Here is an 18,373-nt window from a genome sequence, read left to right as displayed (position 1 = left end):
TGAAATATCCACAAGACAGGGTACAAAATATCCATACGTCAGGTACAAAAAAAAAAAAAAAAAAGACATTTTAGAACACTATTGAAATGATTTCACCATAATACAGACATGCTTTGACCTGAAGCATGTGGGCCCTGTCATTATTGAAGCTCAGGAAGATAGTCTTGTTAGAGCTCTTATGCCCAACAACAAAATGATGATAGCACTGATACTAATGAAATACACAGAAGTGGCCTTAAAAGAATTTATGTAGTTGTGGAAATTTACAGCTTTGAAATCAATCTTGGCCTTGAGAGCACTATAAGCTGTGTCCACACTGATTATAGTCCTTTTGATTAATGACTGCCTTGATTATTTCTGAGTCAAAGCCACTTTTCGGTTTTGTATTTGTGTATTTGCAGACGTTTCTTTTCAAATATTAACTACTTGTTGTTCATGAGCCAAGCTTATATTTTTAATAGCAATAGCAAAAGCAGGATCAGCAGCAACAGCAGCTAGCGTTACTGACATTTTCCTAGGTGCCAGGTCCTCTTGCTAAGAGCCTTGCTGCATTATCCCATTTAATCCTCACAATAATAGTTCTAGTATTGCCCCATTTTGCAGATGTTCACAGAAATTAAGCTAATAATTGGAAAGACTGAAATCTGAGCCAAGGTCTGAGTTCAAACTCTGCAATACTTACATTTCTTCTAGAGTATTTGCCAGAGAAATTATTTCTGAGAAATAATAATTGTTCTTCTCTCCAGAGGAAAATCATGGTAACTTTTGAGGGTAGCTATTGCTAGGTAACTGGATTACAAAGGTGGGCTTTGAACATAGGGCATCTATGAGCACATTTATTTTACCATTTCTTAGTTTGTGAACACAGAACAGTTATAATTTAACACATAATTAGTAAGAATGACTGTGATCATTACTGATAATAAAACTACCTTCCATGATCTTTGTATACCCATATATTTCACAGATGACACCCATAAGCTGAATAATATACTTCGATAATTAGCAGGCTATGAAATATTACTTGTGATAATCTTCCACTTTAATCTGGTAGATGTGATTTTGGGGCTTCACTAATAGCTGTTAAATAATACTGAGGCACCAAAACTACTCTGCTATGAAAGCAGTCATTGTCTCTAATAATATTTCCCTTACTAGCATAATCTTAATATCAAAAGATTATTTCGTTATTTAGATGGTTCCAGTTCCCAAGAACAATAAGCACTTCATTTATGTCTTGGTACAGTTCATCTCAGCCAACGTTTACTGATCATCTACCTATGCCCCCTGGTGTGTTAAAGAATTAGACAGTGATTCATGCAGACTCTACAAGATTGCAAATCATAATGGGTGACGGCCTGCGTGAGTGTGAATGAGACAGGTTTATAGAAATGTAGTTTATGATAAGAGATGGGAATGGTGGTACAGGACCAACTGAACAGAGTCTCTGATGATACAGCATCCACCCAAGTGGAGAAAGAAGTAGACAGCGTTGGTAGTTCTTTCAAGAACCAGAATAGGAAGAAATGGGTTAACTGCAAGGTGGTATTTATTAACAATATCATCAGGAAGGGAGGAGATTGGGCCATGACTGGAAGAATTATCAGTGGAGCAGAATGGAGTAAGGGTCAGGTAGAGAGCGCTGACCCAGCAGGATTTACCTAATAGAGGAGGCAATAAAAATCTAACAAACCTGTAAGGTTTTAACAGAGGTGGGTAGAAAAAAAAAATATTTCCAGAATGTTCTATTCTAAGGAGTAGTTAAGGCTAATGATCAGTTAATCACAGATGAATCAGAATTTAGGTACTCCTGGTGCTAGATTCAAAAATTAAGAATGTGGGAAATTTTGTACTTAATGGTTGAGTCAGATAATTAGCTCCATCTTATATTATTCAAAAAATCACCTTCCAAACTATATATCAGCTCATGACAACAAGGGGATCGTTTGTTCTAACTAGCCACACACTTAGCTTTGCAACTATTTCAAAAGACATTTGTCATGTCTGCATGCTTACATTTTATAGAAAGAAAATACAACCCATGACTGTGAATACTGAAGTAGTCCTTCTTGTCACTGGCAGCAAACTTACTTTTTTTAGAACTTTGCCAAGTTGGCACCCTCACATATGGTCTGTGAGACAGAGAGACTGTGGGGTGGAAAGAGCACTGGGACTCGGGCCATCTGACTTTACCTGGCAGTTCCTCCGTTGACCAGTGTTCAACATTTAAAGTGTCTGAGCCTTGGGGCACCTAGGTGGTAGAGTAGGTTAAGTGTCTGACTCTTGGTTTGGGCTCAGGTCATGATCTCAGGCTCATGAGATCGAGCCCCAAGTCAGGCTCCATGTTCAGTGCAGAGTCTGCTTCAGATTTCCTCTCTGCCCTTCCCACCTGTGCTCTCCCCCTCTCTCTCTAAACTAAATAAATACATCTTTAAAGTCTCTGAGCCTCAGTTTCCTCATCTGTGAAATGAGGGAATTGTATACATGATCTGAAATTTCTCTGCCTTCACTTTTTCTCTACTTGCTCATTATTACTCATGATGAAATATCCTTCTTTTCCAACACTAATATTTCTACTCTTGTTTCTAATTTCATTCTTCTTCTACCTGACACCCAGCCAATCAATATTCTTCTCTCTTTTTCTTTCTTTTCAAAATATCACATCTCTCTCACAGTTTCCTTCCTGAGTGTAAAACAAACCTGACATCTTCCTTGTTCTAGGAGAACTCTCTGTCTCTGGTCATAACATATTTATTCTTTTCTTCTTCACTTTGTCAAACTTGAAAAATCTTTTAAATTAGCTGCTTTCCCCTCCCTGCTACTACTTACATCTTAACTCCTTCCAGTCTAAATTCTGCCCCACCTCCCACTGTTTTGTTGGAGGACACTGATAAGAACCAAGCCTTTTCTTAGCCATCATCCTACTTGACCCTCTGCCACACTTGTTCCTGATCCATCCTCCATTTTGAAAATGGTCTTACTTAGCTTTCAAAATATCCATGCTCCTGGTTCTCCACCTACTTTGATAAACCTTTCTCATCTCCTTTCTTGTCAGTATTTCCCAAGGGTCCATCCTTATCTTGATTCTTCTTTTTTCTCCCCATGTGACCATATCTGCATTCAAGATGCTAATTTCTGTGTTTATATATATATCCAGCCCTCAAATTTTTCACTAACTTCAACAATTCATTTGCAAATGCCTACTGGAAATCTAGTGGATAGGCTCTTAGCAGACCATTCTAATATACCTAAAATCAAATTTGTTAATTTCTCCAATGAACCTAGAAGTTCATGGCATCACTAGTTATTGAACCATATTAGCAAAAATTCCCAGACTTGGGAATTTTTAACCCCTCATTGCCCTTAAATCCTCACACCTAATTGCTCACCATTTTCTGCTTGTACTGCTGTCTTGAGTCTAATCCTATCACTTCTAACTAGTTTAGTTCTCCCCTTATCATTTGTCAGCACTTTGGTAACAGACTCCTAATTGGTCTCCTGTCCGCAGACTTTTAGGATGCCAATCAATCTGCACATTGCTATTCTAAACAGTAAGGAAAAAAAAGGAAAGAAAAGAAAATCCACAGACTATTTTACTGTCTTCAAAAAAAAAAATTACAAACTTTTTGTGCTTTGATTTTATAAATTATCTGCCTTCATTTTCTCCATAAATATTGTGTTTACTTCTTTTAAATTGGGCCATATTGTACAGACAAGTTTTCTCCGATGATCGAGGCGTACTGCACACAGCTATGGTCTTCTATTAGGATGCATGCTCAATAATGTTTCTAGGGAGGTGATTTTTTAGGGAGACAGACTTGAGGTTTGAATGACCATGGTTTGGATTTCAGTCTGCTAGGCTGAATATCAACTTTTTCAACTCTAATGGTAATAATCAACATTTACTGAGCATATGCTCTGCACTAGATATTTTTTAAAGTACTATTATTTTTTGGTAAAACTTTAAACAACTCTCTAAGAGAGAAATCTTATTGTTTTTCCATTTTTCTTGCAAGGTTAACAAGCTTTAAGAGAGCTTAAAGTAATCTAAGATCCTAGATTACTTAAGTAATCTTAAAGCTCAAAGTAATCTAAGATCATCTAGTTTGTAAATGGAAGAGCTAGGATTTCAACACAGGCATTTTAAGCCCAGAGCCTATGCTTTAGTCACCTTTATATGCCACCTTTACAGCAAGGGGATATAGAATATGTGTGGACTAAAATACATGTAAAATTTCTGGCAAGAGTTCAATACATATCACCTTACTTCCCTCCTACATGTCAAAAACCAAATGTTATTACATTTTAAAAATTTTAATGGTTTTCACATACGTATATTTAATCGGGGAAACCTGATAGAATCTCAAAGTTTCCTGGCAAGTTTTATTTTTTGCATTCTCCAAAAAAAATTCAAAACAGTACCGTGTACGCCATCAGTCCTCAACAAATGTTTGTTGACTGACTGAGTGTATGGATAAATGTTTGCTTTTCTTTGCACTGAATAAAATTCAGCTTTCTCATAATTCATTGTTCTTACATTCTTTGTGCAAAAAAGAGAACAAAAGATAATATATGCTTACATATAAATGTGTTTTATATCGATAAGTGATAGGTTGATAGATGGGTGAACAAAGGCTGTAAAATGTGTTATCCAGTCTCTTCCTCCCATTGTTTGTTTGTAAGACAGCACCTTTCTCTAGAGGTCAATGGGAGGATACCATTGATTGTTAGGGTTCCTGAACCTATGGAGCTGGGCAAGATCCAAAATGAAATGATATAAAATGGCTGTTGATATTGCTTTAGAATAGACAGCAAGCGTGTCAAGAGGAAAAGGTGGCATTATTGTAGAATATTTGAAAACAAAGAGCAATTTCTCTCCAGCTCCAAACATCTGGACAAAAATATAGTCTTTTTTTTTTCCCCTCTAGTTTTAAGTTTTTGGCGCTTTTCCCAATAAAACTGAATGTATCTCATTTCATTGTTGCTTTGAAATGTTGTTGTATTTTAGGGCCAATATTTAAGAAAAAGTGAGTTAAAGATCTGGCTGGTTTAATAACATCAATTATATTTTTTCACATAAGGTTGTTTTCCTACTCTATTCTAGTATTTTCTATCAAGAAGGGATACTTTGAGTTTCTTTCGGTTTGTGTGTAATTCCTAATATTAAAGCAAACTTTTGAAGAAAAAACTTCACCAAATTTCAAAGTACATGTTAAACATTTTCTAAATTTAAAGAATATTTGGCCAAGTTCCCATGATTAGGAGAATTAGAAGAAAGGATAATTAGGGAAAACTGTTATTAAAACACTTCTCTTAAAGTGCTATAGTGCTCCCAATCTGTCATTGCAAATGGATTACTGCATCTAAAGAGGGAACAGTTAAATAAAAGAAAGAAAATTTTGTTGTACATTGTACAAGACTGCAGACTGAGGGCAAATGCAATATGGATTACTTTAACAACATCAATCTCATGGGAATAGTGGAAACCAGAAGTTGTCTAAAGCTAAAAATAACACAATAAAATTTTGGTATAAATTTTAGAAAAAGATTTACCAAGAAGACCGAAATGTGGAATCTTTTTTCTTGGGCAATTCATGAAAAAGGATAGGAATGTAGCTTTTAGAAAGAGGTCAGATACATTTCCTGTCTTTAATTAAAAGATACATTGGAGATATCCTTCCTCTCTGACACAGTGAATTTCAGAAGTCTCCCACTTATAAACCAGATGCCTTTTGAAGGTTCCTTTCTAAATTGTCTGTTGTAATATTCAGGATGGATGCATCATCACAGAAAAAAATCATTAAATGCGGTGGTCAGTGTTAGATTGTCCTAAGCCCCTCTACCACTGTTCTTTGCATGCAGTTCTTGTTCTTTTTAGGATGGACTGTGACATTTTTTGAGTGAGACATTTCTTGGAAAAGCTATGCATGCATAATATTTTGCAAATAATTTCAAGAAAGTTCATAAAATCTGTGAGTCTGCTCTGAAGAATGTAGTTTTCCTGATTCTGAACCCTAATTTTTCTGCGAAAAGATGTAAATCCTATTCCAGAGAGTCCTTAATGCTGCCTACCTTGCTGGAACTCTAATGATCTGTCCTATTAGTACTGAAAATACATCTCAGGTGCACAATCAGTTTGAGCCCTCACGTAAAAGCATGGATTTTCAAGCTATTTTTTCAATAGTTCTTACAAGAGCTCTCTTAAATAGTCTACTTCATTTAATCCTCACAATACTAATCTGAATTGTGATTATTTTAGATATGAAAAATTTGAATCTTGGGAGAATAATGCACTTTTTATTGTTTGAATTCACAAAGTGTCTGAAAACTGTGGAATTTTTAACCCAAGTTATCTGACTCTACCCACAGATTTGTCATGTTCTCCAATGGATTAAGATCAGAGTTACAAACTTATATTTAGAGTCATTTATCTGTCCTTAGAATACTTTATTACTGCCATTTCTTGCAATTGCCCAATCCTTCAAATCTTTCTGAATTCTAGGTAAGGTTTCTGTAATTAGCAACTTTGTAAACCATTCATCTTTTAAGTTCAAATGCTAGTTCCCAACCCTACATAGATTTTCCTATGCAAATAATCCCTATTCACTTTAGTTAACTATCATTTGCGGTATTATTTGCAACGAGAAATGTTTCCCCCATTTGATTAGAATGGTCAGCCAGGAGTTATCTCTTCTGAGCTGCTTTGGGGAACCTTTAGGCACCTGTTAATTCACTATTTCCTCCATATTTAACTCTTAGTAGAAGGGAAGGTCTCTAGACCTATAGATGTCCTGATGAAAAACAAAGGAGAATTAGCTCAGTATAGCAATTTCCATTCCTGAATTCTCTGAATCAATTAAGAATAATCCTTGTGGGGTCCCTGGGTGGCTCAGTGAGTTAAGCCTCTGCCTTCACTCAGGTCATGATCTCAGGGTCCTGGGATCGGGCCCCGCGTCGGGCTCTCTGCTCAGCAGGGAGCCTGCTTCCCCCTTGTCTCTATGCCTGTCTCTCTGCCTATCTATGATCTCTGTCTGTCAAATAAATAAATAAAATATTTAAAAAAAAGAATAATCCTTGTAAGTTACATGCTATTTATTAAGTCAACAATCCAATAACTTTACTTACATATTGAAATGCTCAGCGAAGATCAAGTTGGTAGAAGTGCCGGTGATGGTTGTCAATCCTCCAATGGTAGAAGAGTAAGCAATACACAAGCACATAAGTTTACACATCATGTGGTCCTTCTCTGTTCGATACTTGGTTCCCCCGCCCGAGTTCTGTTCAACAAGAAAAAGCATTCACATTGCGTGGTCCTTTGCTTGATATTTGGTTTCCAAGCCACCAATATTTAACCATTTTCAAGTCTTTACAAAAGGAAAAAAGGCGGCCTTCTTTGCCTTCTTCTCCAATTAAGCTACTGCCCAACCTCACCACCATTTTCACAGCCAAACAACTCAAAAGGGTTATCCACACTCACTGACTCTGTTCCTTTAATCACTCCAACCTGACTTCCGTCCCTTCACTCCACCCCAACTGCATTTGCTATGATTATCAGTAATCTGTGTATTAGTAAACCCAATAGATACTTTCTAGTCTCAGTTTTGTAGACCTCTTTACAGTCCCCGAAAGAGTTAACCACTTGTTCCTGCTGGAAAACTCTTCTTCGGGCTTCTGTGATATCTCACTCTTCCGTGATATGTAAGTTTTTCTCTAATATCTCTGCTTGTTTCTCTATCCCCCTTGCCAATTCATTTTCCTTTATCTTACCTTAAAACTGGAATTTCTTGAAGCTTTGTCATGGGCACCTGTCTCTTTTCACTGTAACATTTATCCTTAGGAAATCTCATATATTTTCACTGATTTAATGAATATACATACACTACACCACCCACTCTGGTCTTCAGCCCAGATTTCTCCTTTTAGACCTATATATATATCCAATTAACTGTTTAATATAATTTGAATGTGTTAAATAAAACTCCAATCCCAAAATGTTCAAGACCAAACCCACTGTTTCCTCCCTTAAATGTAGTTCTTCTTCAGGATAATCTATATCAGCTAATAGCATTATCATTATAATTACAAACACTCATAGTGTGCTCAATATATAATAAACACTGTTCTAAATTAAAATTAAATAAACAGTTTAATCCACATTAGCACTGTATCCCATTTTACACATGAAGACATGAGACAGAGTAAAGTTAAGTGACTTGCTCAAGGTAACAGAGTCTTGAAATGGCAGACGTGGATTTTGAAATCATGTAGTCTTGCTTTAGAATTCAAACCCTCAGCCACTATACTGCTTGTCCTCCTTAAAAACGGTTTCTTCCTTCCCACCAAATTATGTCAATTTTATCTAATTAAATATGTCTGGAATCTTTCGTGTTTATCTCCACTGTTATCACTTTGGAATAAATCAACATCATCTCTGATTTGGGTTATTGTAATAGCCTCGTTATGGGTCTCTGTGTATCAGTTCTTGGCTATGTCAGACCTACACATTGTAGCCTTAAAAAAAATACAGATATATTTTAAAAGTGTACAAAAAGAAGAATCACCCTGTTTCATAGAGATAGGATGCTGCCTGTGATATGTGCCCTGAGGTCTCTCTCTTTTTTTTTTTCAGTGTTCCAAAATTCATTGCTTATGTACCACACCCAGTGCTCCATGCAATATGTGCCCTCCACAATATGCACTGAGAGGTCTTGTAGAGAAATCAAGGAAAAGAAATATTTTCTATTCACCGAAAGTCATCATGGATGTGAGAATGACTTAGTGTGGTAGGGTCAGGTGCATTGAATTGTAATTTGCCTTTTACTTTCTAATTAATTTAAAAGTTAGCCCCCTTGATTCTCTACTCTTCATCAAAAATAAATTAATTTATAAATGTCTCCTTTTGTCTAATATTTCCTACGTGGTAATGTTTCATATTTTCCATGATAATAGTTTCCATTGAAAAATTGAAAAACAGGGGCGCCTGGGTGGCTCAGTGGGTTAAGCTGCTGCCTTCGGCTCAGGTCATGATCCCAGGGTCCTGGGATCGAGTCCCGCATCGGGCTCTCTGCTCAGCAGGGAGCCTGCTTCCCTCTCTCTCTCTCTGCCTGCCTCTCTACTTGGGATTTCTCTCTGTCAAATAAATAAATAAAATCTTTAAAAAAAAATTGAAAAACAAATGGTATGTAAATAAAATAGCAAAATAAGCTTAAAATTTCTTGTGGGAGTATAAAGTGACAACTGAAATTTAGGGCTTAAATATCAACTATTTTAAAATAGGAAAAAAGCCAAAAATCAGAAAGTGATATATAATTTGGATATTAATTAGAATGGAATATTAATATTGGGATGGGATAATTAATGGCTATTAATAAGAATGGAAACTTAAAGATGTAATGTATATAAAGTTCATATTGCCACATTAAAGCTTTCTTAACTGCAAATATATGCATATATAGATGTATATCTGTGTGTATAAAACAATGATTAAAATGCATGGGTAGATACAAAATTTAAAAATCAAAATAGGTTTGCCATGTTTCATCCTTTATGGATTTCCCATACTTCTTCCTATGTATAGACTTAAAAAAAATACATTAGGTGATATTTATGCAAATATCACAGATAATTTTAGAAATGCATTAAAAATTCAAGGTAAATTTAAATTCTGCAGTAAATTGTAATGCTAATATAATACATATTAAGGGTTAAATGCAGGTGTTGGGAGGTGGGATGGGGTGCAACGCTTGTGTCTAGCTGGTCAACATGAACCCCTCACAGTCCGCTCTACTCTTTTGTTTTGTTTGCTTAGGGCATGTGATTGCTGTGCTGATTGAAGAGATGATGTTGAGGTAAGGGGTAAAGTTTGAAGACCAGAGTGACAGTAGTGGAGGATAATGCACAGACACATAGAGCTCTTAAGAAAGGCTGAGAAGAGCCATTAATTGAGCCAAATATTAGTACAGAAACTACCAAAATAAGGGAAGGGAGGATCCTCAGCAGATTAGTCTTTTGCCTACGACAGTGGTTTCAAGCTGAGATCAAGGGGTTTGACCCTGGCCCAAAAGGATTTGGAATAGAAAGCTAAGAGCATGTGTTTGCAGATATCACAGGACAACAAAGTAAGCATGACATTTCTCCATAGGTGGAGGAGGAAACTGGTGTGGGTGTGTGTGCTGTACTTTCTCCTAAGAGTTTGGGAGAGAAAAAAGATTCCTATGCAAAGAAGGGAGGAGAAGCAAAGCATCTAGAGGGGTGTAGCTAGAGACAGCTGGGGATGACATGGCCAGAGGGAACCTCCCATGCGGAGGTGGCTAAAGCACATTGCCAATGGACACACTGAATGGGAAAGTGCTTGTTTTATAATGTTTCATGATGGGGGACTTATGTGAAATTAAATACACAGAATGGGGTAATTTTTGTAATAAAAATATATCCATACACAAATAGTGCCCAGGAATAGACTAAAATGAAATATGTCAAATATTAACAATATTAACAATGGGATTGGGGTATCTTTTGTTTTCTTGATACTTTCCGTATCTTCCACAGTTATAAAAAAATTTTTCCAATATATAAAAGAATTGTGGATTCTTAGTGCAGGCAAGTATTTAGAAATTAATGTGGTACAAAGACCTCATTGTTCAGAAGACCGAAATGAGTCTCAAATGTGACCTAGGTGGTCACTGCAGAGCTGAAACCAGAATCCATGTATCTGAGTTTCCAGTCAGTGATTTCCTTTGTACCATTTACATTCCAGAACATTTTTTATTTATGTGTTTTTAAGCCTACATCTAAGACTTCACACTTAATTACATTTCATATTGTTTTTAACATAGCAATTATAACCTATTGTTTTTATTTAATCCCAATTCTATGCTTGTTATTTCACACAGATACAGGACATCTAAGATCGTGTGGATATGCCTTCTATAAATTCTTCCAATTGAATGATGAATTTTGTCTAGGACATGATCAAATGCAGAATCCCATGACATCATCACATAGGTGGAGCTCAAGGGACATTTCAGAACAGGACTCTTGCAGGTCCAGATATAACTCACTATTGCCACCTGGTGGCTATGGCTGCAGATTCCAGGGGCATATTGAACATTTCCAATATTGGTTACTAAAAATGCATACATGAACCAGCATGAGCTAATCAGTGGCCTCCAGTTATGTACAAAATAATTCACTGGGGTGAAAGTGGCATGAAAATGTTAGGGTTCTATTCTAGGATCTATTTATTTAAGTAATAATGCAAGGTTAATTGTACAAAATATTAGTTCTGGCTAATCATTTTCTGCTTGCCAAAGACAGTCAGTTTAAAATCTTCTAGTTCTTTTTGGATATTTATTTGCATAAGATCAATATAACATCATGTATTGGTTTCTCAGTTGTAGGCATTATAATTAATTTTCTACTATGTTTGGTGATGAGAATTTAGCTTTTTTTCATAGACTTGACCACTGAACACACTCAGACTTTAAATATCGCGACGTGATAATTTTACTTCAAGCAGAGTTCAATGTTCAGAATGTTGTCTAGAGTAGAGATCCATGGACATCTGAGCAATATGGTCTATCTTACTTTTCCTGTTTGTACTCCTTCTCCACCCCTCTTTGCTTACTTAGTTTCCCAAGTTTTGCTTAGTTTTCTAAGTAACCACTAAATGGCTCCAAACTATCCCATGGTTGTTTAAATCTTCTTTGAGACGATCAATCAAATGATAAGATACTTAATCTACATAAAATATTCTGCCAACTTCACTGTGTTAGAGCACCTTTTCCAGGGCCTTCCTAACCTCTAATCATTTTTCTCTCTAGACCCACAAAGATCTACCTCAACTTTAGTCTACCTTCTCACTTCATTGATAGTTTGACTGGATATTGATTTCAAGATTGAAAATAAATGTTATGCAGAATGTTGGGGACATTTTTTTCCCTGACTGAGTTTCCAGTGTTGCTGTAGAGAAGTCTTCAGCCATTCATACTTTTTATCTTTTTAATGAGTCAGTTTTTCCTGTTTTCTGAAAAGTTTTAGGATATTCTTTTTTCTCATATATTCTGAACTATCAATAACCTTCTCAATGTGTGTTTCATTTCTTGGCCGGCACCCAGTGGGATTATATTCTTCCACTATGGAAAATTTCTTCATTTTTTGATATAGTCTCCTCAGTTTTCTCTATTCTTTTTTTGAAATTTCCTTATTATTCTCTTGTTTCTCTCCATTTTTCCTAAATTTACCATTTATGATATGTTTTATATCTTTTAGTTACATTTTATACACTTATTTTATATTTTATGTTCATACTTTATTTTTTGCCTCCTTGTTCCTCTTTTAAAGAATGCCATTCAAGAATAAATTCTTAGAGATATACATTGTACCAAAACTGAATCATGATGAAATAGAAAATGTGAACAGATAGATTACTAGTAAGGAACTTGAATAAGTAATCCAAAATCTCTCAACAAAGAGAATCCAGGATTAGATGGCTTCATTGGAGAATTCTATAAAATATTCAAAGAATAATTAATACCAATCTTTCTCAAACTTCCAAAAAAAGTAAGAGGAGAGACTCTTCCAATCTCATTTTATGAGGCCAGCATTACTCTAATACCAAGACCATTCAAGGACACTACAAAAAAGGATAATTTAAAAAAATATAATTACACATCACTATCCCTGATGAACATAGATGCAAAAATCCTCAACAAAATTGTAGCAAGCCAAATTCAAGAATACATTGAAAGGAGCATACACCATTATGAAGTGAAATTTATTCTAGTGATTCAAGGATAATTCAGCTTCTACGGATTGTCAATGTGATATACCTCATTAACAAAATGAAGGAAAAATAATATTATCATAGCAATAAATGTAGGAAAACTTTAACAAAATTCAACATCCATTTATGATAAAGAAAGTACAGAGGAAATATACCTCAACATACAAAAAGCCATATATGACAAGTTCATGGCTAACATCATACTCAATGGTGAAAAGCTTAGTTTTTCTCCTAAGATCAGGAATAAAGCAAGCATGCTCACTCTCACTACTTCTACTGAACACAGCATTAGAAGTCCTAGCTAGAACAATTAGGCAAGAAAAAAAAAAAAGGCATCCAAATTGGAAAAGCAGAAGTAAAATGGTCACTATTTGTAGATGAAATGGTATTATATAAAGAAAACCCTAAAGTCTTTTTCAAAAAATTGTTTGAATTAATAAGAAAATTCAGTAATGTTGCAGGATACAAAATCCACATGCAAAAATCTGTTGCACTTCTTTTTTTTTTTAATTAAAGATTTTATTTATTTATCAGAGAGAGAGAGGGGGAGAGAGCAAGCACAGGCAGACAGAATAGCAGGCAGAGGCAGAGGGAGAAGCAGGCTCCCTGCCGAGCAAGGAGCCCGATGTGGGACTCGATCCCAGGACGCTGGGATCATGACCTGAGCCGAAGGCAGCTGCTTAACCAACTGAGCTACCCAGGCGTCCCTCTGTTGCATTTCTATACACTAAAATGAACTGCCGGAAAGAGAAAAAAAAAGGAAATTATCTCATTTATAAATTGCACCAAAAAAAAAAAAAAAAATCCAGAAATAAATTTAACCAAGGATGTGAAAGATCTGTATACTGAAAACATAAGACATTAATTAAAGAAATTGAAGAAGATACCAATATATGGAAAGATATTCCATGTTTGTGGATTAGAAGAATCAATACTATTAAAATTGATATAACAAAAGCAATAGTACCCAAACTACCCAAAGCAATCTACTGATATGATGCAAATTTGATAACAAAATTTCAATGGCATTTTTCACAAAAATAGAGTAAACAATCCTAAAATTTGTATGGAATTAAAACCCCTGAATAGCCAAAGTAATCTTGAAAAAGAAGAAAAAAGCTAGAGGCATCATGCTGCCTGATTTATAACTTTATTAAAAATCTACCAGAATTAAAATGGTATGCTATTTGCATAAAAATAGACACATAGGTCAATGGGACAGAATAGAGAGCCCCAAAATAAAGCTCTATAGATACAGTCAATTAATTTATGGCAACGGAACCAAGAGTATACAATGGAAAAAGGACAGATTCTTCAATGAATGGTGTTTGAAAAACTGGCCAGCCACATGCAAAACAATGAAATTTTACCACAATCTTACAGTACACACAAAAATTAACTCAAAATGGGTTAAAGACTTGAATATATAACCTGAAACCATAAAACTCCTAGAAGAAAACATAGTTAGCTCTTTGACATAGGTCTTGCTGATGATTTTTGAATCTGACACCAAAAGCAAAAATAAACAAACGGGGCTACATCATACTAAAAAGCTTCTGCACAACAAAGAAAACCATCAACAAAATGAAAAGACAACCTACAATATGAGATAAAATATTTTCAAATCATATTTCTGATAAAGGGCTAATATCCAAGATACATATAGACCTCATACAGCTCCATAGCAAAAAGAAAACAAATAATTTGATTTAAAAATGGGCAGAAGGTCTGAATAGACTTTTTCTCAAAGAAGACATACAGATGGCCAATAGGCACATGAAAAGATGCTCAGCATCATTAACCATAGGAACCAAGGAAATACAAATTAAACCACAATGAGCTATCACTTCATACCTGTTAATGTAACTATTATCAAAAGGACAAGAAATAATAAGTGTTGGTAAGGATGCGGAAAAAAAAGGAACCCTTGTGCACTGTTGGTAAGAATGTACATTTGTATAGCCACAACGGAAAACAGTATGGAAGTTCCTCAAAAAATTAAGATAGAACTACAATGTGATGTAGCAATTCTATACTGGGGTATTTATCAAAAGAAAATCAAAACACTAACTCAAAAAGAAATATGCATGCCTATGTTCATTGCAACATTATTTACAGTAGCAATGATACTGTTTCACAGTATCATTTCACAAAAGGTGCAAGACAACATATATTGTATGCAATGTTTGTAAATAATGAAACAGCCTAAGTATCCATTGATAGATAAGTTTATAAAGAAATTATGGTATATGTACACAGTTGAATATTACTCAGCTATAAAAAATGAATACAATCTTGCCATTTGGGAAAACACAGATAGAAATCAAGCGCATTGTGTTAGGTAAAATAAGTCAGAGAAAGACAAATATCATATGACCTCTCTTACAAGTGGAATCTTAAAAAAGAACCCACAAATACAAAAACACACAAAAGAAAAAGCTCAAAGATGCAGACAACAGATTGGTAGTTGCCAAAGGCAGGGGATTAGGGAGACAGATAAACAGGTGAAGTAGGTATAAATTTATTAAAAAATAAAACCTAAAAAAAGGAAGGTGCAAGACAACATATATTGTATGCAATGTTTGTAAATAAGAAGCAAAAATAAAACAATAAGCTTATCTATGTGGTAGGAAAAAAGGATCCCATTCATAGTCCATGAATGCAATTCCTTTGTTTGCCTCTCTGACTATATCAATGATAGTTTATTTTCTTGTGTTTTCTTCTTCTTGATTAGTCTGTTTCCTGCAACTTTCTGCTTCCTTTTTGTTTCTTTGGAACTTTCTTTCATGCTGGAGGTTATCTTCAGATATCTAGAACTTTCTCATCGTTTGCTCATAGAGAAGACAGTGAAAAGCTGTTTGGAAGCTTGGTACGCGTGCTTTGGGAGTTGTTATTGACTGTGGGTTTCCCTGCACTGTCCTCCGGGCCTCTTCTTTTTCTGAGAAAATCCAGTGGCCTGCGTTCTCACTTTCTCTTTGTGTTGATTACACCCCCCCCCCCCCTGGGGAAGGACTTCCTGGTCTCCAGTGTGCTGACACCTGGAGGGTATAGGCCTGGCTCCTGGGACCAGTTGAGTGGAAGGCAAGGTTCTCACCTTGCAGATAAACTGCCTCTCACATGCCCGTTTTCATTATGAAACCCTTCTGTGGCATGAACTGTGTCTGGTTCTCTTTACCTTCTGAGTTACTAGTCTAACAGTGACACTTCTGTTTGGTGGAGAAGCAGCTGCATCTTTGTCGAGTTGAGGGAAAATTTCGGAATTCAGTTCTTTTCATAAGCAATTTTTTACTTAGTCCCTGACTTTCAACATTTTAAGAACTTTGAAGGATGCTGCTATGTAACCTGGATTGTTTATTGTCTTTCCTCACTGTTGATTTAGGATTCCACTTTTATGAGATAACTGAGTCATTTCCTACCCACCCTTTTACTTTCCAGGGTCCAAAATGATTTCGCTGTCATCTCTTCTCTTGACATTTATATAATTGTGACTTATGACTTAAAAGGTCTATTTGTTCTTGTTTTAATGGAGATTTAGGAGAGAGTGAAGGTAAATGGGCTTATTCAATCTGGCCTCTTACTGGTAGATGCAATATTTCTTTTTTTACATTAAAAGATAAATAAATGAATCTTAACTAATAATTAATTCACAGATTGACCTTGGTCATTTCATGGTCCATACAGTGGTGAATGATACAGGTGAAAGATGGTGGGGGTAAGTAAAAGCTCCATTGTGCGAAGAGGGAAGACAGTGGGGCCCTGTCTCCTTGGTTTGCTCTCAGCATATTGAGTTGACATGCGCTTGGTTAAGTGGATAAAAGATTATGCTTCCTAGTTTTAATTAAAATAGCCCTTTCATGATGTGCATGTGGCTTTAAATGATTTCTATGGGAAATTACTTATGTGAAGATAGATCATAATAAAGATAACACATAAGTGAACAGCAAGAAAACATGAGAGGCATTCCTTCTCCTATTCCTGATATGAAGTCTTCATGAAGTTCTGGTAAGGATCTATTCTGTTATAATCTGAACTCAGAGCATCTGGTAACAGAATTGAAGTTATCAATAAGACTCCTGGAAATATGATTTATATCTACTCTAGTTAATAAAGAATTATGCTGCATATTGTGAATTAGAGTATTACTTTCAATAGTAATAGTATGATAGGGGCACCTGGATGGCTCAGTGGTTTAAAGCCTCTGCCTTTGGCTCAAGTCATGATCCCAGGGTCCTGGGATCGAGCCCGGCATTGGGCTCTCTGCTCAGCGAGGAGCCTGCTTCCCTTCCTCTCTCTGCCTGCCTCTCTGCCTACTTATGATCTCTGTCAAATAAATAAACGAAATCTTTTTTTTTTTAAATAGTAGTAATATGATGAATAGAAAGATATTTAAAATTTAGCACTTAAGACTTGAAAACTCTTTATAAAAATTCTTTTTTCAGCAATATTGAAAATTATAATTAAATCTAAGATTTATTTTATAAAATGTTTTTATCCTAAATGTTAAATATTTAGAAGCTTCCTTTGTAATTTAATTGTGAGTAGCTTATATATATATGTATTGGAAAACATCTTTTTCTTTCTATAGCAGTAAATATGACTGACACAATATATAAATAATATAGTAGCTTTTTCTTTTCAGCCACACGAAAAATCAGATTTCCTGTTAAATAAAATGCTGCTTAAAATATTGAAAAAGAACCTTAAAACTGCATTACAAAGCAATATAAAAGTAAAGAATTTGCCTTGACCCTAAATGAAGTGAAGGTGGGAATCTTAAGTGAGTGACTACGCAGCTTTTTGATCTGAGGATTTCAATTTTTTTTTTTTTTCCAGAAAGAGCTGGGTATAGCAGATAATGCCTAAAGCCCATCCTCTATGGGGACTTACATGGGAAAACATTCATAAAGCTGGGATCCTTTGCAAAAGTCGACAGCAAGGAAATCTCATGCTAACTTAAAGCAAAATGTAATGTAGCCCCAAACCTCCTAATCATGAGCATTTTTAGCCTAAATTGTTGTTAACAATGATTGTGACCTAAACTGTTAGCCTAAATTGGTGTTCACCAATTGCTGTGTTAAAATAAGAACAATACTATAAAAGCTCTTCCATGCAGCTGTAACCCAGGATTTAAGGAATTCCCAGAGAAGTTTCAAGGAAAACCAGCGTTTCAATACTAATAAAACTCAACAATAAAAAACAAATAATCCAGTTTAAAAATGGACAGAAGACAATAATAGACATTTTCCAAAGAAGATATACATATGGCTACCAGACACATGAAAAGATGATTAACATCACTCATCATCAGGGAAATACAAATCAAACTACAATGAGATCCCACACTTGTCAGAATGGCTAAAACTAACAACTCGGGAAATGACAGGTGTTGGTGAGGATGCAGAGAAATGGGAACCCTCTTACACTGTTGGTGGGAATGCAAACCGGTTGCAGCCACTCTAGAAAACAGTATGGAGGTTCCTCAAAAAGTTAAAAATAGAGCTAACCTATGACCCAGCAATTGCACTACTAGGTATTTACCCAAAGGATACAAAAATACTGATTCAAAGGGATAAATGCCTCCCAATGTTT

The 18,373-nt window shown here is 35.5% G+C and overlaps 1 protein-coding gene across 3 annotated transcripts in view; it reads right to left on the bottom strand.

Moving 5' to 3' along the window:
* Positions 1-18,373, bottom strand: part of SLC13A1 (solute carrier family 13 member 1) — a 119,975-nt gene that overhangs the window by 53,942 nt on the left and 47,660 nt on the right. For all 3 annotated transcript variants that reach the window (XR_009403761.1, XM_059396488.1, XM_059396489.1), the window contains exon 7: positions 7,126-7,277. Coding sequence is in view for 2 of the 3 variants with exons in the window: in XM_059396488.1 (XP_059252471.1) it covers positions 7,126-7,277 (152 nt within the window). In the remaining variant the exon portion in view is untranslated. The remainder of the gene's footprint in view (positions 1-7,125; positions 7,278-18,373) is intronic.

The sequence above is a fragment of the Mustela nigripes genome, chromosome 4 (assembly GCF_022355385.1).
Source record: "Mustela nigripes isolate SB6536 chromosome 4, MUSNIG.SB6536, whole genome shotgun sequence".
NCBI lineage: Eukaryota > Metazoa > Chordata > Mammalia > Carnivora > Mustelidae > Mustela > Mustela nigripes.
Note: the sequence above shows the minus strand (reverse complement) of the source record. Positions and strands in the feature narration are given on the sequence as shown.